This window comes from Aquarana catesbeiana, linkage group LG02 (assembly GCF_042186555.1).
Source record: "Aquarana catesbeiana isolate 2022-GZ linkage group LG02, ASM4218655v1, whole genome shotgun sequence".
NCBI classification, from domain to species: domain Eukaryota; kingdom Metazoa; phylum Chordata; class Amphibia; order Anura; family Ranidae; genus Aquarana; species Aquarana catesbeiana.
This window is the reverse complement of record NC_133325.1, coordinates 471,960,339-471,982,320: the sequence shown is the minus strand read 5'-3', so window position 1 is coordinate 471,982,320 and position 21,982 is coordinate 471,960,339. Positions and strand designations below refer to the sequence as shown.

Sequence of the window (21,982 nt, the reverse complement as noted above, 5' to 3'; positions counted from 1 at the left end):
AATCCTTCTGGGGCTGAAGTGGTTAATATTCATACCAGAGCCAAAGGGCCTGGTAATGGAGGGGGATCCCATGTTCTTTTTTTCAATTATCTGTATTTATATTGAAGAGACACGACAATTTATTACAGCCGCAATCAGTTTTAAATGACAATTTTTCCTTTATGTCAAATGTCATTTTGCTGTGGTACTGTTCTAAACATGGGAAAAATGTGCCACTTTACAGGCATACTATATATACCCCCCCAGGCATGATATTTAAAGGAATATTTCATTTTTATTGTTTCACTTTAAGCATTAAAAAAATCACTGCTCTTGAAAAAACTGCCTTTTTAAAAAAAATTTTGCATTGCATGGGGTGATACATGTCCCCTGGGGCAGGACCCGGGTCCCCAAACACTTTTTATGACAATAACTTGCAAATAAGCCTTTAAAATTAGCACTTCTGATTATTCATGTTCGTGTCCCATAGACTTTAACGGTGTTCGTGTGTTCTGCCAAATTTTTTGCCTGTTCGCATGTTCTGCTGCAAACCGAACAGGAGGGTGTTCGGCTCATCCCTGCATTTCTATGCAGGCAGTCCGATTCCTGTCACCTGAGATGCAGCAGCTGCAAGGACACAGCAACTGCTCCCAATTCGACATCCATGTGCGTGCATGTCTCTGAACTCACATTGTCTACGTTTGGGTCCTTGCACCTACACCCACATGGATTTCAAATCTGTACTTGCAGCTGCTGTGTTGCATTTGATATGAATAGAAATTTTTGGGTACGTTCGATTTTCACCATTTTGAAAAAAGGCGCAATTTAAAATTTATAAATACTTGTCATTTATTAACTCAACACAGTATAAGCTTTTATATTTAGTAGGAATTTAGCAGGAATTTTGTAAACTTAGTTGTGTTTTTATCTGCTAATAATGGTTTTAGTGTATTTTTAGCGAAAATATTGTTTGATAAACATTTGCGCAAATACCGCGGAGCCTAAAACATCAGTAGCACCTTCTTTTAATTCTAGAGGTCATATGCTTTCAGAAAATATATGGTTTGGGAGGTCTTTCACAAATTCTAAATACTGTAAGGGAAAAATGAAAACCTAAAGATTTGAGAAATTTGGATATTTACATTTTTGCGTATGTTTGGTTTTAATCATTTTGCAAAAAGGCGCAATGTAAAAATAATAAATATTTGTTATGTATTAACTCCGTACAGGTTAAGCTTTTATCCTAAAATATGCCACAGTATATTCCCTGCGTGACAATAATAGACTAGTGGATATACATAGTGAGTATGTATAAAGTGCCTTGTGCAAAGTGCGATTCCTAATACGATAACCAAAATACATAAATAAGTAACACAATGTGCAAAATAATCATCAGTGATATAATAAAGTGACTGTAAATGCAGCCCAAGAAAATGCTAAAGTGCAAAAAATATTGTACAGTTCCTCGTGCTATGAAATATAAAATAGTGTACTAACTCCTCTCTAAAATATAGCAATTAATGGAAAGGCAATCAAAATAACCCAATGAGCAAACAACTCATAAATAATAAGTAGCGACTAAGGATGCGAGGAACCCCACATCAACATATCAGTGATACTAATATACAAAAAAAGTGTTAATTGTGCAATAATTAAATCATACACGTAACCCTGCAGCTAAAGATGCAATCAAATACCCAACATCGAAATAAATAATATATATATAAAAATACAAATAAAAATAGTGGTCCAAAAAAAGTGACAATAGTGCAATCAAGTCCACACCAATACTAATGTCATGCAGATGTGACTTCTGGTGTCCACACCAAACAGTCTATTATGCAGTGCAAATAAAAGTGACTTGTGCTGTATCTTCTACTTCAATTCCGGTGCACACACCAATTGTTTCCCCCAGCCTCTCACCTCCAGTAGCGGCCCCCAATGGGCCGAATCAGGCAGATAGATAATGCTCTGGTAGAGAGGGTGGGTTTCCTGAAGCGATTCACCTTCCCCGAGGGATGTCTGTGGATCTGGCTCTCCGTCTCACCTCCCGCCACTCACAGCCGTCCCAGAATAGTAATCAGGAAGAAAGGAATAGCTCCCATAGTGTAGTAATTTAAGATGAAATTTATTGTGACAATCGTAGTAACTTACATTTAAAATGAAAGACGAGCAGTAAAACAGTGTTAGGCTTCCGGGTTCGGCCGTCCCCGGGAAGCATCGGCACCTGGCTCCTCCTACTCTGACGCGTTGCTTCACACCACGTGACTTTCTCTTGAGAAACTACACTATGGGAGCTATTCCTTTCTTCCTGATTACTATTCTGGGACGGCTGTGAGTGGCGGGAGGTGAGACGGAGAGCCAGATCCACGGACATCCCTCGGGGAAGGTGAATCGCTTCAGGAAACCCACCCTCTCTACCAGAGCATTATCTATCTGCCTGATTCGGCCCATTGGGGGCCGCTACTGGAGGTGAGAGGCTGGGGGAAACAATTGGTGTGTGCACCGGAATTGAAGTAGAAGATACAGCACAAGTCACTTTTATTTGCACTGCATAATAGACTGTTTGGTGTGGACACCAGAAGTCACATCTGCATGACATTAGTATTGGTGTGGACTTGATTGTACTATTGTCACTTTTTTCGGACCACTATTTTTATTTGTATTTTTATATATATAGTATTTATTTCGATGTTAGGTATTTGATTGCATCTTTAGCTGCAGGGTTACGTGTATGATTTAATTATTGCACAATGAACACTTTTTTGTATATTAGTATCACTGATATGTTGATGCGGGGTTCCTCGCATCCATAGTCGCTACTTATTATTTATGAGTTGTTTGCTCATTGGGTTATTTTGATTGCCTTTCCATTAATTGCTATATTTTAGAGAGGAATTAGTACACTATTTTATATTTCATAGCACGAGGAACTGTACAATATTTTTTGCACTTTAGCATTTTCTTGGGCTGCATTTACAGTCACTTTATTATATCACTGATGATTATTTTGCACATTGTGTTACTTATTTATGTATTTTGGTTATCGCATTAGGAATCACACTTTGCACAAGGCACTTTATACATACTCACTATGTATATCCACTAGTCTATTATTGTCACGCAGGGAATATACTGTGGCATATTTTAGGATTTTAGCACGGTGCACTTATTAGTAAGCTAGTCTTATACTATTAATATTGTAATAGTAATCTTAGTTCTTTCCGGTTTGTTGGAGTGGTCGCAAGGTGGACTGCTACACACCTAGATTCCTAATAGGAGAACTGTATGTATACTGATTGTTACAGCATTGGTGATCTTGTTATCTGCAGTTTGGTATTGGAGGTTAGAGTAGCGCCACATAATTTATCTGATTTTATTTTACATTTTATGGGGTGTGGGAGTGCACCCATCTATGTTGGCAGCTTCTCATCGAGTACCATTATTTTATTTTTTGTTTAGGTTGTTCTGTTTATTAATGATTTTGTGGTTTTGCTCATTAGTCCTTGTACTCTTAAGCTTTTATATTTAGATGGAATTTAGCAGGAATTTTGAAAAATTAGCTGTGTTTTTATCTGCTAATAATGGTTTTATGCCCCGTACACACAAGCGAAATTTCCGTCAGAAAAATCTTGGATGGTTTGGCTTGCATACACACGGTCACACAAAAGTTCTCTGAACTTTCAACCGTCAAGAACGCGGTGACGTACAACACTACAATGAGCCGAGAAAATGAAGTTCAATGCTTCTGAGCATGCGTCAAATTGTTTACGAGCATGCGTGTTTTTTTGCGCTTCCGAATTGCATACAGACGAACGCATTTTCGGATAGGAACTTTTTCTGACCGAAAAATAGAGGACCTGCTCTCAAATCCTTTGCTGGCAGGAATTACCTCAGCAAAAGTCCGATGGAGCATACACACAGTCGCAATTTCCGACCAAAAGCTCACATCGGAGTTTTGCTGGCGGCATTTCCGATCGTGTGTACGGGCATAAGTGTATTTTTAGTGAAAATATTGCTTTGATAAACATTTGCGCAAATACCGCAGAGCCTAAAAAATCAGTAGCACCTTCTTTTTATTCCAGAGGTCATATGCTTTCAGAAAATATATGGTTTGGGGGGTCTTTTATAAACTCTGAAAGCTGTAAGTGAAAAATGAAAACCTCCAGATTTTTAGAAAATTTTTTGGGTACGTTCGATTTTCACCATTTTGCAAAAAGACGCAATTTAAAATTTACAAATATTTGTTATTTATTAACACAGGATAAGCTTTTATATTTAGTAGGGATTTTGTAAAATTGTGTGTTTTTATCTACTAATAATGGTTTTAGTGTATTTTTAGCGACAATATTGTTTTGATAAACATTTGCACAAATATTGAAGGCCTAAAAAAATCTGTAGCACCTTCTTTTTATTCTACAGGTCACGTGCGTTCAGAAAATATGGCTTGGGGGGCATTTTACAAATTCTTAAAGCTGTAAGGGAAAAATGAAAACCTTTTGATTTTTTCAGCAATTTGGATATTTACACTTTTGCATCTGTTCGATTTTCACCATTTCGCAACAAGGCACAATTTAAAAGTTACAAATATTTGTTATTTATTAACTCAATACAGGTTAAGCTTATATATTTTTTATGAATTTTGAAAAATTTGCTGTGTTTTTATCAGCTATTAATGATTTTAGTGAATTTTTAGCAAAAATATTGTTTTAATAAACATTTGCGCAAATTTTAAAAATCAGTAGCACCTTCTTTTTATTCTACTGGTCATGTGCTTTCAGAAAATATATGATTTGTGGGGTCTTTTACAAACTTTGAAAGCTATAAGTGAAAAATAAAAAAGCAAAGAAAAAATTGCAAAAATGGTCTGGCCACCTGAGTGTAAAAATGGAGCACCGGGCCTGGCAGCGAAAGTGTTAAAGGAGCCGTGATACGTAAAGTGGTACTCTACTTAAAGTGTAAAAATAAATAAAATTAAAATGTGAAAAAAATCTGTATCATAAAACATACAATAGACCTCAAATTTAAACTCGAAAGTGAAAAAAAATTTGCTGAAAAATGTACGATTAGAGTTAAAAACTGGTCAGAAAACAATTTAAATCGATATCAGTATAAAAGCCGTTTGGTTGTAAAGTATCCATCTCAAAAATCCATTTTTTTTCTTATACTTCTTTCAGCATGTCATTCCCTCTCCAATGGGTGTTTATTTTATCTATCATTTAAAAAGTTAAAGCAGAGTTCCGCCGAAAAGTGGAACTTACGCTCATTGTACTCCTTCCCCCCTCAGGTGCCACATTTGGCACCTTTTGGGGGGGGGGGGCAAGATACCGGTCTTTCACAGGTATCCTGTTCCCACTTCCCGGAGCCTCAGCTGCGGGTATTGACGTCACTGCCCAGGCTCCCTCCCTGGCCACCGGGCCGGTAGGAGAGGAGCGGAGCCTCGCGCATGCGCAGTAGGGTTCCCGGCGTGAAGCCGTAAGGCTTCACTGCCAGGTTCCCTTACTCGCAATAGAGGCGGCATGCACCCGACAGCTGATGGAAACATCAGCTGCAGTGCTGACATCGCTGGACTCCAGGACAGGTAAGTGTCCAATTATTAAAAGTCAGCAGCTGCAGTACGTGCAGCTGCTGGCTTTTAATTTTTGCAGCAGGGGGCGGACCTCTGCTTTAATAAACTGGGATCTTTATTGTGTTTTAATTTAAATATCTGGATACGCTGTGTTTTTCCTTTCATTGGCTTTGCAAAGCACCCCTCCTTGTTGAGGGCATGTGGCCTGGCATGGTTCAGGAAGGGGGGAGCTCCTTCATTCCCCCCCTTTGCTGGTCTGCATGCTCAGATAATGGTCTTGATTTTGAGGGGCAGAGGGTTCATTTTAGCGTGTGGTTCCCCTTCAAATCCATACTAGACCCAAAAGGGCCTGGTATAGATTGGGGTGGACCCCATGCCCTTATTTTATTTTTTATTTGCTGGCAATTCTTTTTTTTACATTCAGCTGTCAGTGGGCAACCGCGGCCGCCCACTCCTTAACCACTTCCAGACAAATCACATAATCTGACGTCATTGACTTTGAGTGGGGATATCTGAATGATGCCTGCAGCTACAGGCATCATTCAGATATCTTTTTCAGCCGGCGATTCTGTGCACCGTAAGAACAATCACAGCGGCAGTTCAGCCCCTTGATTGTTCTTACAGGCAACAGGAGGGGACATACCCCCTCCTGCCGCCCTCAGGGCTTCTCCGGGCTCGCCCGTGCCATCGGGGAACCAGAAAAAGAATCCGCCGCTGCCTGACGTTGATCATAGAGATTTCCGGTGACCAGATGGTCCCCAATCATCTCTATGACCGCCAGAGGCCCGGGAGCGACGTTATGACGCCAGATCTCGGTTGGAAAGAAAGAGATCTGTCATTTTTTTTTTTATCTCAATCTTTCTAGCCTGGAGGAGAGATGTGGGGTCTTATTGAATAAAAGTGATCTAAAATGTTTTTTTTAAAAAGAAAGTAGAATAAAAAATTCCCTAGGGTGTCTGCTAAAAAAACCTATATATAATGTTTGGGGGTTCCGAGTAATTTTCTAGCAAAAAAATGATGATTTTTACATGTAGGAGAGGAGAGCCAGAATAGGCCTGGTATGGAAGTGGTTAACAACCGGTTGATCACAGTTCGTTAGGGAGAAAAAAAACCCCAACAAAGCGCAACACTTGGGATTTTGGTGCGGGTCCATTGAAGTCTATTACACGCAAAACGCAATCTGCTGTGGGACAAAAAAAAGTCCCCTGACCCTTTCCAAAAATGCAGCGGCTGAAAAACGCATAGATGTGAACGTGTCCCATAAGAAACTATGTTAGTACTGTAGTGCGTTTCTGCAAACCGCACTAAAAAATGCATAGGTGTGAACCTAGACAATGTTTGTAGTCGTTCCTTATAACTGAGGTCCTCCAGCCCCCTTATTACCTTTGTCTTCTCTCGACTCTCTACGGTTCTAGGATGTCCTTCCTGAGGATTGGCCACCAGAAATGGATGGCAAACTGGCTGAACTCTTGTAAAGTGGCATATTTAAACTTTTATCTCTTGAGTAAATATTCCTTTTAATGCATGCTAGTTGTCTGCTAGTCTTGCTTGCTACAGCCTGACATTGCATGCTATCAATAAGCCTAGGATCTTCTAGGAACCCCAGATCCTTTGTCATTCTTGATTCTCCCAGAGGATTCAAAAAGTCCTTGGCAGACTGCATAGTGTGCTTTGCATGGCAGAGAATTCCATATGTCAGCATGTGCCTGCTAGAATTACCAATGTAGTCAGATTATCCCTTGCACTCCTTGCAATCAACATGTAATGTGCAGGGTGCCCAGGATGTCTTTGAAAGATTGATATGGGTGTTTAGCTTTTCTTTTAATAGACTGCTCAGTGTTCTCCAAAGTCCCCTGTCAGCATGTTCCTGTGTTGAGCACATCTAAGTTTGAGTGCCCTTTTATGTTTATTATTTTTCTATTAGTGTGCCTAATATGCATAATGCATCATGCCCCTAACAGGGAATGCTATCTAGTTATCCTTAGCAATCCTCCAATGTTCTGGTGACCCGCAGTGACCCTTTGCCAAAGTGCAGACATACTGATGCCATAGAACACTTCAAATGCATTTTACACAACCCTCCCCAGCACCCAATGGGGCTGATTTAGACCAATATACAAATATACTGTGCACTGCAAGTGCACTTGCTTCAGAGCTTAGTAAATGGGGAAAAGCATCACCTTGCATAAAATACTTATTCACATGCAAGGAAAATAAAAACAGCGTTTTTGTTTGCATGTGATTAGATGATAGCAGTAGAGTTTCCACTCAGATCTAGAGCACAGTATATTTGCCTTTAGTAAATCAACTTCCCTGTATCCAATTGTGGCTCACAAGCTGAAATACACCTGGAATGCTAAACTGTGTATAAATTGTTGTGACCATCACATGTACTTTAGCATTACTATACTTAAAACACGCAGTGCATCTACAGTGCTGTGAAAAAGTATTTGCCTCCTTCCTGAATTTTTTATTTTTTTGCATATTTGTCACACTTAAATGATTCAGCCAAAAAAAAATAATATTACACAAAGATAACAGTAAATACAAAATGTATGTTTTAAATGATGATTTAATTCAATAAGGGAAAAGAGCTGTCAAAACCTGCCTGCCCCATGTGAAAAAGTATCTGCTAAATCATGAATGAACTGTGATTTTTCGGAAAGCTAAGTAAAATTTCACTTGCCACACCCAGGCCTGATTATTGCCAGACCTGTTGAATCAAGAAATCACTTGCATAGAAGTTGTCTGACAAAGTGAAGCATGCTAAAAGATCTCAAAAGGCAACACATCATGCCGCGATCTAAAGAAATTCAAGAAGAGATGAGAAACAAAGTAATTGACATGCATCAGTCTGAAAAGGGTTACAAAGCCATTTCTAAGGCTTTGGGACTCCAGCGAACCACAGTGAGAGCCATTATCCACAAATAGAGAAAACTTGAAACAGTGGCGAACCTTAAAAAATGAAAAGAATTGCGCTAATACATGTGCAAGGTAACATAAACAAGTATAGTAATAAGTGCAAAAGTGGAAAAATTAAATGTGAATAACAGTTAATACAAATCCACCATAATGTCCCAATGAAGTAAGAGCTCAATATAGTATGTAGAGAGCTCCAATTCGCCCAAAAAGTGCAAAAACCAAAAGTCCAAGTGATAATGCGATTAGTGACATCAGAGGAGGGTCCACCACCCGGGATAGAAGGGGTTGCTCCTTACCAGATGGCCATGACTCCCCACTACAGAGAGTCACAGCAAGCAGATAAGATTGTAACACAGAGGTTAGAGACTTCTATCAGCATCCACCAGGGGTCGCCTCACCGCCAGTCACTCCAGCCAATGGCAAAGGTACACCATAGAATGAAAAAGGGGGCTCACATAGTGTAAAACCATCGAAAATTTATTTAAAAACAAGTAGCAAAATGAACACTTACAAAACGTCTGTAGATAAAAAGCCTTAAGTCCGGTTCCTTGGCCACAGGAGCACGGACAAACCCGTCCTACTGGAATACAACACTGTATGGGGGTGACGTCAGCGCGTCGTCTGGCTCCGCCCAGTGGCGAACCTTCCCAGGAATCACACGCCTGACGTAGGGGTCCTGCGTGGCTATGAAACATTGCACTTGTCCTTGTGATGTGATCTTTCTGCAATAAAAACCTTTGGACGATAACTGAAGATTCCTGGTGTGCTGGTGAATATGTACATTGACTTGGTGTTTCCGGTATCCAGCTGGTAATCGCTACAGCACCCATTACTGATGAGTCTTGTTTCCAGGAATGTGTGCAATAGGAATATAGACAAGACCTTCCCACGAGTGGCCGGACTACCAAAATTACTTCAAGAGCACAAAGACGACTCATCCACGAGGTCATAAAAGCACCCAGAACAACATCTAAAGAACTGCAGGCCTCACTTGCCTCAGGTAAGGTCAGTGTTCATGATTCAACAATAAAAAAGAGACTGGATAAAAATGGCAGCCACGGGAGAGTTTCAAGATGAAAGCGACCGTTGACCAAAAAGAACACAAAGGCTCGTCTCACATTTGCCAAAAAACACCTTGACTATCCCCAAGACTTTTGGGCAAATATTCTGTGGACTGATGAGACAAAAGTTGAACTTTTTGGAAGGTGTGCATCCCCTTACATCTGGCACAAAACTAACACAGCATTTCATAAGAATAACACTATACCAATAGTCATGGAGGTGGTGGTGTGATGGTCTGGGGCAGCTTTGCAGCTTCAGGACCTCAACAACTTGCCATAATTGATGGAACCATGAATTCTGCGCTCTACCAGAAAATCCTGAAGGAGAATGTCTGGCCATCCATTTCTGATCTTAAAAAAGTTGTAAAGTCCCAAGGTTTTTCTATGCATTAAGGTGAAAAACCTTCTGTGCTGCAGCAGCCCCCCAGAGCTCCCCTTTTTCTTACCTGAACCTGATCGTTCCAGCGTCAAGGACGAGCCCAGCAGCTCCAGCCGCTGTCTCGGGTTCTCATTGGATAGATTGATAGCAGCAGGGGCCATTGGCTCCCACTGCTGTCAATCAAATCCAGTGACACTGGAGTCGGGGGGCTGGGCCGGGTCCTGCTGTCTGTGTCAATGGACGCACGAGTGCCCCCATGGAAAGTGACTCTCCGTGGGGGCACTCGGAGAAGAGGAGGGGCAAGGAGTGCTGCCAGGGGGCCCCAGAAAAGGAAGATCGGGGCTGTTCTGTGCAAAACCCTTACACAGAGCAGGTAAGTATAACATGTTTGTTATTTCAAAAAAAAAAAAAAAATTTACAATCTCTTTAAGCTGAAGTGCACTTGGGTCAACCAGCAGGACCATGATCCGAAACACACCAGCAAATCCACCTCTGAATGGCTCAAAAAAAAACAAAATTAGGTTTTGGAGTGGCCTAGTCAAAGTCCAGACCTAAAATTGAGATGCTGTGGCATGACCTTAAACAGGCCATTCATGCTCGAAAATCCTCCAATGTGGCGGAAATAAAACAATTTTGCAAAGAAAAGTGGGCCACAATTCCTCCATAGCGATATGAAAGACTCTTTGTCAGTTATCGCAAACACTTGATTGCAGTGGGTGGCACAACCAGTTATTAGGTTTAGGGGGCAATTACTTTTTCACATAGGGTCAGGCAGGTTGGGACAGCTTTTTTTCCACCTTAATAAATGAATACATTATTTAAAAACTGCATTTGTATTTACACGAGTTATCTTTGTGTAATATTAAAATTGGTTTCATCTGAATCATATAAGTGTGACAAATATGTAAAAAAAAATTAAAAATCAGGAAGGACCAAATACTTTTTGACAGCACTGTACGTGAACCCTGCACTGGAAAGCAGTTGTAATCTGGTTGTAAACAACAAAAATTCTGATAAATGGAGCCTTAAATGCCAACCTTCACTGGGTAAGCCTGACAGGTTATTTTATTCACAGTTTCTTGTAGTTCATTCAGTAAGCTGTACCAGTGGCTAATGATGTAGGAAAGCTTTGCTAACAGGAAAGGTATTTGATACAAATTCAAACAATTAAAATCTGTATTTCATTTACAAATGTGGACTGCTGAAATGATAGCTTGGAAGCTGACTGGTCACTATGGCAAACAAGAAATTTTCCTGTTAGCATACTTTAAATTTTAACACATCAGCCACTAGTGACAAACATCAGGTGATATTAACAGTGTGACAAAGAACACTACTTTGGTATAGATTTGTTTACATAATATAGAAGTTAATTGATTAATAGATATGTACATACAATTATATATGCATGTATACAGTATTTACATAAACACATGTTTATTTGTCTACATTTCTCCTTTTTTGCTTCAATAATTTGCAATGGCATGCATCTGTGTTTTCTCTTGGCTGTTAGAATCGTTTTTCTTAGTAAAATTTTGGTTTCCAACAAATCCATAAGTGCTCCAGAGGCAATTTGCCCATGATTCTAAACCACTTAGTACCAATGCATACCTGAATCTACAGCTGATGTAACGGCAAAAGCAGGATGCTTACAACAAATCATAATGAAGCAGCTGTAATTTGACAAATTGTAATTTGACGCGGCTGTAATTTGACATCAATTGGTTAAATTTCCTATGTTGGCCTTCCATCATCATAAGTCTTTTAATAGCATTACCTTATCAGTTTTAGAACTGTTGATACTGCACTTTTCAGAAGTGATACAAAGTTAGTTAACGTATCTTTATTCTCTGTATCCTGTTTAATTATGGCTTTAAGGAAGGGCGGATTGGTGCTGAGTATTAATTCTACAAGAAACATATTTCCATTACTGTCCTGTGCATAGAGATAAGACTTCCACGGCTGTGTGCCAGCTTTGCTCTTAGCGATGGTGTAAATATTCAGTACATGAAGAGATGTCAGTAGGAGGTCTGGCTCTGCGTCCTGCTTCCATTCAATATTCAAACATAGCTCTGTAGCTATAGAAGTCCATTTTTTCTCAAACAGCTCTGGGGTTATTGCAATGTCATTAATTAAACTGAATAGGTCAATAGGTACTTTGCATGCTTCAGGATTCTCAGGTGACTGCAAATCTACAGCCAAACAAAACAGATTATTACAATTTGCAGAAAAGGAAATTAACACCTCACAGAATTTTCCATGGTGTATGCATGGTTTTACATGGCTTCATCTTCTAGAAGTAAATTTGACACTTTTTTCTAGTAAAGATAGAACTTTTACCTGCTACTAAATTTAATTCTACAATATGCTTAGAAAACCTCTGCCGAAGCTGTAATTTCCAGCTTATTTCTAAAAACCCAGGTTGCCTGGCTATTTCAAATTTTAGGTCACTTATCAATTAAAACAATTGAGTACTGTCTATGACATATTTGCACTAACATCCAAATTTTCAGGACCAGCTTTTGGGGTGTAACCCCTTCTTCGAGGTCAAAGCAGTAGAACAGTAGCAAGTTTGCAGAAAGTGAATTTTTAATCAGCATACTGCAAAGTCTCAAAAAGCATAAATGTTTTCAATCAACGTGAAAATCACGCAAGTAGAGTTTTTGCAAGATCAGCATTGTATTGCATATACAGTCAGGTCCATAAATATTGGGACATGGACACAATTCTAACCTTTTTGGCTCTATACACCACCACAATGGATTTGAAATGAAACAAACAAGATGTGCTTTAACTGCAGACTTTCAGCTTTAATTTGAGGGTATTTATATCCAAATCAGGTGAACGGTGTAGGAACTACAACAGTTTGTACATGTGCCTCCCACTTTTTAAGGGACTAAAAGTAATGGGACAGATTAACAATCATCCATCAAACTTTCACTTTTTAATACTTGGTTGCAAATCCTTGCAGTCAATTACAGCCTGAAGTCTGGAACGCATAGACATCACCAGGTGATGCTCTGCCAGGCCTCTACTGCAACTGTCTTCAGTTCCTGCTTGTTCTTGGGGCATTTTCCCTTCAGTTTTGTCTTCAGCAAGTGAAATGCATGCTCAGTCGGATTCAGGTCAGGTGATTGACTTGGCCATTGCATAACATTTCACTTCTTTCCCTTAAACTCTTTGGTTGCTTTCACAGTATGCTTGGGGTCATTGTCCATCTGCACTGTGAAGCGCCGTCCAGTGAGTTCTGAAGCATTTTGCTGAATATGAGCAGATAATATTGCCCGAAACTCTTCAGAATTCATCCTGCTGCTTTTGTCAGCAGTCACATCTTCAATAAATACAAGAGAACCAGGTCCATTGGCAGCCATACATGCCCACGCCATGACATTACCACCACCATACTTCACTGATGAGGTGGTATTCTTTGGATCATGAGCAGTTCCTTTCCTTCTCCACACTCTTCTCTTCCCATCACTCTGGTGCAAGGTGATCTTGGTCTCATCTGTCCATAGGATGTTGTTGCAGAACTGTGAAGGCTTTTTTAGATGTTGTTTGGCAAACTCTAATCTGGCCTTCCTGTTTTTGAGGCTCACCAATGGTTTACATCTTGTGGTGAACCCTCTGTATTCACTCTGGTGAAGTCTTCTCTTGATTGTTGACTTTGACACACATACACCTACCTCCTGGAGAGTGTTCTTGATCTGGCCAACTGTTGTGAAGGGTGTTTTCTTCACCAGGGAAAGAATTCTTCGGTCATCCACCACAGTTGTTTTCCATGGTCTTCCGGGTCTTTTGGTGTTGCTGAGCTCACCGGTGAGTTCTTTCTTTTTAAGGATATTCCAAACAGTTGATTTGGCCACATCTAATGTTTTTGCTATTTCTCTGATGGGTTTGTTTTGTTTTTTCAGCCTTATGATGGCTTGCTTCACTGATAGTGACAGCTCTTTGGATCTCATATTGAGAGTTGACAGCAACAGATTCCAAATGCAAATAGCAAACTTGAAATGAACTCTGGACCTTTTATCTGCTCCTTGTAAATGGGATAATGAGGCAATAACACGCACCTGGCCATGAAACAGCTGAGCAGCCAATTGTCCCATTACTTTTGGTCCCTTAAAAAGTGGGAGGCACATATACAAACTGTTGTAATTCCTACACCATTCACCTGATTTGGATGTAAATACCCTCAAACTAAAGCTGAAAGTCTGCAGTTAAAGCGCATCTTGTTTGTTTCATTTCAAATCCACTGTGGTGGTGTATAGAGCCAAAAAGAGTAGAATTGTGTTGATGTCCCAATATTTATGGACCTGACTGTATTGTTTTAATAAAAGGACATTTTAAGAAAAATGCAAATGTGAAAAATTTCTTCCCTTTTCCCCAAAATAATTCCCCTAGAGACTGAATCTCCAGCCCTAACCTTAGCCTAAACTTGGTACAAACTCCACTCTAAAGCTAACCTTAAAGTGGTTGTAAGCCTCAGAAATGAAATATGAACAAAGCATATCCCTCTATAGCGGTGTTTCTCAACTCCAGTCCTCAAGGTGCCCCAACAGGTCATGTTTTCAGGCTTACCATTATTTTGCACAGGTCATTTGATGTTTCACTGCCTTAGTAATTACCGCAGCCATTTCATCTGAAGGAAATCCTGAAAACATGACCTGTTGGGGCGCCTTGAGGACTGGAGTTGAGAAACAGCGGTCTATAGAGTGTACTTGTCTCTATCCAGAGTACTAAGTGTAATTTCTGTCCACTGCCTCGTTCTTTTGCTATCAGCATGAGTTACTTCTGACAAGTTTTCCTGACACCAAGAGAAAAATGGTGACAGAGGAGGGACCATCAGCTGATTGACAGCTTCAAATCTGTTCTTGTGTGCTGTGCAAAGGGGAGTTTGACCCTTCCCTCCAATCAGCTGTCAGAGCTCACCTCACTAATGTAACTTCAGCTCCCCGCCCCCTGCTTTTTCAGAGCTGAGAGATCCTGTGTAAATTTAGCACTTTGAATGGATGTAGGGGAAAGACGGCTGCAGATAAACAGGTACAATTTATGTAGGAGGATTGGTTTCATCTCTATCACCTGGGGCCAGTCACTTCACTGGGTATATGTCAGGGTCTACAACCACTTAAACTCTATTGCTAAAACTGATCATACATGAAAGTCATTTTGGCTAGTGATGAACTGGCTGAAATTCGCTCAGCAGGTGGCCCTGTTGGCTGCCTCCACCTTGAAATTTCTTGAAAGATTGAAGGAGCGTGGCAAAAAATTTTCACCTGAACAGTGCCTGCATCCAGTCAGATGCAAGCACTATTCAGGTATTTTGACAGCTGGTGGGGCCGGCTGTCAAAATACAATAGCCGCAGTGGGACATTTGTCCATTTGCACTGTTCAGAGTGGATGGAAGATTTTTTTCTGTGTGTATGGCCAGGATTGGTTATGATGTGTATGGCCAGTAATGGTTTTCAACATTACCTCTGGTGATCTGAGCTGTCAAGGTATAGGAGGAAAAATCAGGATAAAAAGGGGGCTACTGACAACAGCTAGGATTATATTGTATGTTCCAAGACATCAGTTTAAAATGTTAAAGGTGATGAAGATCTTAGCAACATACCGCAATAAATAAATAAAAGACCAATCAAGCCAAATCTATGTTTTTTTATGCTACTTAAAGCTGAGTGTGCGGATGAGAGGTGTGGCTATGGCGGTGAAGGCCCCAATCGCACCTCCGCTCCCTTCACTCTCCTTGCCCATTCACTAAAAGGCTTGAATTTTTTTTTCCAGATTACAAGCAGGGAGATTTAATAAAACTGGTGCACACAGAATCTGGTGCAGCTGTGCATAGTAAACAATCAGCTTCTAACTTCAGCTTCTCCAATTAAGCTTTGACAATAAGGCCAGGTTCACACTGGTACGACATGGAATTCGGACGACTTCCGCTCCGACTTTGCCCTAGGACTTCATGTCCGACTTCCATGTGACTTCAATGAATGGGATCTGACAATACCAGGCCCTTTGAGTCTGGTATGAATCTTGAGAAGAAGACTCCACGCCAAAATTAAAAAAAAGAAACTGCGTGGGGTACCCACTCCCAAGACCATATGAGATGGTGAGGATTTTAAGGGGAACCCCCACGCCACAATAAAAAAATAAACGAGCGAGCCCCCCTGGGCCAAACCAGGCCACATGCCCTCAACATGGCAGGGGCGGGTGCTTTGGCTCAGAGGGTCTCTGCGTCCCCCACCCCAAAGCACCTTGTTCCCGTTGTTCCCATGTTGATGGGGACAAGGGCCTTTTATCGACAACCCTGGGCGGTGGTTGTCAGGGTCCATGGGTGGGGAGCTTATTGGAAAATGGAGGCCTCCCTTTAACAAGGGGGGCCCCAGATCCCAGCCCCCCATCCAAAAAAAGTATAAAAAAATAAATAAAACCAGTACACAAGTTTTTGAAAGTCCTTTATTAAAGTAGTTCCTGCGTGTTTTCTCACCCTGATTTCTTCTCCCTCCGGTGATGTCTTCTTCCCTTGGTTCTTCCTTCGGTTCTTCTCGCTGCACTGATGTTTTCTTCCTCTGCCAGTTCTTCTCTCTCCACTGTCTTCTTCCTGATGCTAGCTCCCGCTGTTGTGTTAGCTACCGGCTTGTGCCTTCACTTATATAGCTATGGGGTGTGGCCATCCGGTGACGTCATTGGAAGGCCCCACCCCTTGTGACGTCACCGCCCAGAGCATGATGGGGCAGTGGAATAATCTCCCCTTTCTATGCCTTGGTGTCAGGAATACTTGTCAGAAGTGACTAATGCAGATAGCAGAGGGACAAGGTAGCAGACAGAAATGACACTTAGTGCTCTGGATTCAGACATGTACACACGATAGAGGGATATGCTTTGCTCACATCTTCTGTCCCTTGAGGACTATAATAAACCAATGACAATCAACCTTATTCACCTATTAGTAGTATCTAATAGGTGTATCTAATAGTAGTACCAAACAAGATTTGGTTTACCATAGATTTTTTCACTACTGTGAGACTTGAAAATAGATTTTCCTAAGCATTAACAGCACCACGAATAAAATAAACAGCAATGCAAAATGTGTTCATTATAATAAACCTACCTTCAAGCTGTTTTGCAACAGAGGGCAGTTCACATTTAGTGAGACTGGCAGAAAGTGATTCATAAGGCTTCTTATCATATAAAGGAGTCAGTGTGTTGAAATCTGTTACCCAGCTGTTAATTGGTTGCTCTGTTCTATCAACCAAAACTCCCAATGATGGGTCTGATTTTGGACCACTAAGAACTTTCATCACTTCAATCACTCCAGATGACAAAAGTCGGTAATAAAAAAGACCCCGATCTCGAACAGCCATATTTGTTTCCTCCTCTACAAAATACATAAATTGAGTAATTGTCTCGTGAAGTTTATTACAACTGTACATATCTACAAAAATACAGTTTTCAGTCATATAAACAAGAGTATATATTTTTGGTAAGAAAACAAATGCAATAAGACCTCATTCGCACCGTGTTTAAAACATACTGCAGGTCACAACTGCAGTGTGTTTTAAACGCAGTGCAAGAAACACGCACCGAACACAGGTTTCCACACCGCATTTAAAGCACATTACAGTTGTGATTTGTATTGGGTGTCAAAATGTAGTTAATGACTCCCCAAACATATGTTGCAATGCATTAGCCTACACTGGATTGCATGATACAGAATTACCATGCGATTCAGTTGCAGTGAATTTTTAAAAAGTAGTGCATGCACTACTTTTGGTGTGGTGTGGTACGATTTCAGCCAATTCAAAATGAATAGGCTGAAATATCACCCACAGAACTGCATGTGAATTGCACAGGAACGCATAGCTGACTCCAGCTTAGTTACCTACACATTCCTGATGTGAATCGGCCCTAAATAAATTTGGCTGAGGCATTTTCAAATCAACATACGGATCAAGAAACATACTAAACAGATGTCCTTTTGTAAATCCTCATTTTAGTGAATGTTAGCAAAAGTGTGTCCATTCCTTGAAAAAATGCATTTTAAAAGTAAAAAAAAAATGCTGCTGGTTAGTGGTATGGCATGTATTACCTACAGTACAGAGTGAAAAAGTATGGTAAGTAATGTATAAAAAAAAGTTAAAATATTTTTTTGCTGTATGCTGTATGCTGGCTGCAGCTGTTACCAACAATTCTTGGTATACTACAACCAGAGGGTTGCTGAGAATGCTAAAAGTCTTCATTATATTATGCTACATTCTACTGTTGGCTTTGATCATCCATATCAGCTGGTACAGCACTCATAGCACCCTCTTCAAGTTCTCAATTCAGAAACGTCTTGTATTTTTTTCAGTGAATACAAGAATTTTTCTGAATGGACAAGGTGAGATCCCAACACTCCATTACCCCTCCCCTTGTCTGTTCAAAAAAGGTTTGTATTCAGTGAAAAGAGAATTTCCAGAATACTGTGTACTCTGTGGTGAATCTAACTGATGTTGTAAATTCAGAAGAAAAATGAATCTCACTGGTGGTAAAGACACTTGGGAATTAGCTGTGTGTCCTTGGAAGCAATTCTCACTAGTCTCCCCTCCCCTACTCCACTTCCTATGTGTGCAGAAAATAACAAATTGTAAACCCAAAGCAGTTTTTTTCTAGTAACCATTTAGTTTTCATCTATAAAACTAAGCCAGGAATCTGTGGTTGCTTTGAAAAACTACTTAAAGTGTATTTCCACTATTGCAAACATTTTTTTGACAAAACTCCACTATACAGTATGTTTGCTATGTGTTCCCAATGACACAGAATACTTTGGAGCAGGCCCCTGGGCAGACAGCAAGCTACTCTGAACAATTTCATAGTGATTCTGTCCCAAATGACAAAAGGGACACCGAATTCCCCTCATTAACATACAATGAAGAAGCCCTGCTTCCAGACCTTAGTTAGGATAGAGAATGTTCAAAAGCTAATGAGGTCTGATAATGAGGTCTGCCAGCACATTACAGGCGAGTTAAAGTGATTCTAATGTAGGCCATAGACATAGAAATTTGCATAACAAAAATATATATATAATGGGCACAAAGGAAACAATAGAATAATCAAATCAAATTAATAACATGCACTTTGTATATGATTAATAAAGTGCACAATAAAATAAACCATCAAAAATGTCCATAATAATCATATGTGAACAAATCTTCTTGTGTATGCTCCAATTCTGCGAAAAATAAAATGCACACGTGCTTCAGTAAACTTGCTTAAAGCGGGGGTCCACCTATCTATCGTTTTTTTTTTTTTTAGTTCATTCACAAACTTTTCTTCTCAGCATTACATACTCACATATTGTGTGTAATATGTCCGCCTGTGTCAGATTTCGTCAGAAAGAATAACTTATATTATTCACTGCAGGCGGTTTCCATCTTCATTGTGGGCATTTGAAGCCCACAAGCATTTATTTCCTGGATGTGGTGAATGCTGTGCTCCCAGCATTCACCGCTCATTCCTGCACATGCTCAGTGGCATCCTGGGAAGCCTGAGACTAGCTCCCAGGAGTCTGGGAGAGGCTAGAAACACGCCTACTCCCATGGGAGGAGAACCAGGAAGTGCAAAGAAGAATAGAAAAATAAAAGGTAATTACGGCGATTTCAATTTTTTTAAACGGCATGTCAGCATCTAGGCAAGTAAGAGAATACATACAGATATTGTTCAAAATTTGAGTGGAACTCCGCTTTAAAGTGGTTGTAAACCCATTTAAAAAAAAAAACTAACACTTGCAAGACAAAGGCATAATGAGCTAGTATGCATAGCGTACTAGCTCATTATGTAATACTCACCTGAGATCGAAGCCCTCGATGCGGTGCCCGTACACAGCACCGGCCGGCGACATCACTCCCGGGGGTTACTTCCGGGTATCGTGACTCCGGCGCTGTGATTGGCTGGAGCCGCAATGACATCACTCCCACGCATGCGCCCTGGTAATGGCACATACGTGCCATTGCTTCAGTTTGTGTCAGTACGCATGTGCCAATGACGTCAGCACATGCAAATACAGGAGATATCTCCTAAACCGTGCTGGTTTACCTGTAGCGAAAAAAGGCTTACCTGTAGCGAAAAGTGGTCTGTAAGGGTTTACAACCACTTTAACCACTTCAGCCCCAAACCATTTGGCTGGCCAAAGACCAGAGCACTTTTTGCAATTCGGCACTGCGTCGCTTTAACTGACAATTGTGCAGTCGTGCGAAGTGGCTCCCAAACAAAATCTATGTCCTTTTTTCCCTACAAATAGAGCTTTCTTTTGGTGGTATTTGATCACCTCTGCGGTTTATATTTTTTGCGCTATAAACAAAAAAAGAGCGACAATTTTGAAAAAAAAACGCAATATTTTTTACTTTTTGCTATAATAAATATCCCCAAAAAATATATAAAAAAACATTTTTTTTTTCCCTCAGTTTAGGCCGATACGTATTCTTCTAAATATTTTTTGTTTGCGCAAAAGCTATAGCGTCTACAAAACAGGGGATAGTTTTATGGCATTTTTATTAATTTTTTTTTTTTACTAGCAATGGCGGCGATCAGCGATTTTTATTGTGACTGCAACATTAAGTCAGACACGTCGGACAATTTTGACACATTTTTGGGACCATTGGCATTAATACAGCGATCAGTGCGATTAAACATGCATTGATCACTGTAAAGATGTCGCTGGCAGTGAAGAGGTTAACATTAGGGAGCAGTGAAGGGGTTAATGTGTGTCCTAGGAAGTGTTCTAACTGAAGGGGGATGTGGACTGTGCAGGGAAACTAACAGATCGCCTGTTCATACTCTGTATGAACAGAGGATCTATTAGTTCTCCCCTCAGAAAACCGGAAACTGTGTGTTTGTGGACTTGGGGGTGCGGACCTTTTCCACATATTTTGAGTTTGCCCTGTATTGTCTAATTTTTGGCAAGATCTATTTCTCTTCTTTGAGACTACCCTTCATCTTTCAGTGCCTCGAATCCCAGAAGTTGGACTTTTAGGTATTTTAACCGCTTAACCACTTAAGGACTGAGCCTCTTTCTGAGATTTGGTGTTTTAAGTTAACAACAGGTTTTTTTGCTAGAAAATTACTTAGAACCCCCAAACATAATATATATATTTTTTCTAACACCCTAGAGAATAAAAGGGCGGTCGTTGCAATACTTTGTCATTTCAATGTTTTTATTTTTCAAGGAAATTCAATGAACAAAGATACAAAAATACAAAGAGGGCCAATAGCCCTGGGGCGACCAACATGGTCGGTTGAATATCTAATGAGTTAAGGAGGGTTGTACATTATACCTTCACAAATGTCGATCGTATCTTGCTGTACATAGCAAACACTGTTACCTGTAAATGAATGGTTACATGTTGTCAAGCAATTAAACACATCAGAGGGGGAAATGACCAGGGGGGGTAGGGGGGAAGCCCTGCCACCCCTATTGGGACTATGCTGTGGTCAGAGCTCCCCGCTCCCCAACCCCCCCGCCCGGTAGTTAACTATGTGTTGCTCAACTTTGTAAAGACCTATGATTAGGCCCGAAACAAAGAATAACTAAACACGTCAAAAGGAAACAATGCAAAAGTGGGATGTCAAGTCCATTGCGTGAGAGACTACTTCAGAAACACTGAATGAAGATAGGGATACAATATCTAGATCACCGGTCACCATATGGCTTATTTATACAAAGAAATGTGTCATAACCAGGAAAAGGCCACGGCCCATTAATCAAAATGAAGAAGTGAAAGAAAGGGAGAAAAAAAGGAAGAGGTGAAAGAGGATACAGAGACAAGTAGAGGTCCACTGGGGGAGAGTGAGTGTACGCTAATCAATCTCAAGGTCATGGCTAAAGGGTAACTCCTACAAAGGTTGCCCAGGGATCCCAGATTTGCCCAGGGATTTTTCGGTGCGGTCCAGGAGTACACTTGCCATCTTCTCTTGGTTCATTATCCAAGAGATCTTTCTTTTCGCTAGTAGCGTTGAGACAGATGTTTTTTTCCAAGCTTTGGCCATCGAAAGTCTGGCTGCTAGGATAATAGAGAAAATGAGGCGCTGTGTACTCTTGGA

The 21,982-nt window shown here is 40.5% G+C and overlaps 1 protein-coding gene across 1 annotated transcript in view; it reads right to left on the bottom strand.

Moving 5' to 3' along the window:
- Positions 1–10,930: 10,930 nt before the first annotated feature.
- AP4B1 (adaptor related protein complex 4 subunit beta 1) overlaps positions 10,931–21,982 on the bottom strand; it is a 116,680-nt gene continuing 105,628 nt past the window's right edge. Inside the window, exons 10-11 of the mRNA XM_073615707.1 lie at positions 17,016–17,282; positions 10,931–12,102 (exon numbers count right to left, since the gene is read on the bottom strand). Of these exons, the coding sequence (XP_073471808.1) occupies positions 11,684–12,102; positions 17,016–17,282 (686 nt within the window). The 3' untranslated portion in view covers positions 10,931–11,683. The remainder of the gene's footprint in view (positions 12,103–17,015; positions 17,283–21,982) is intronic.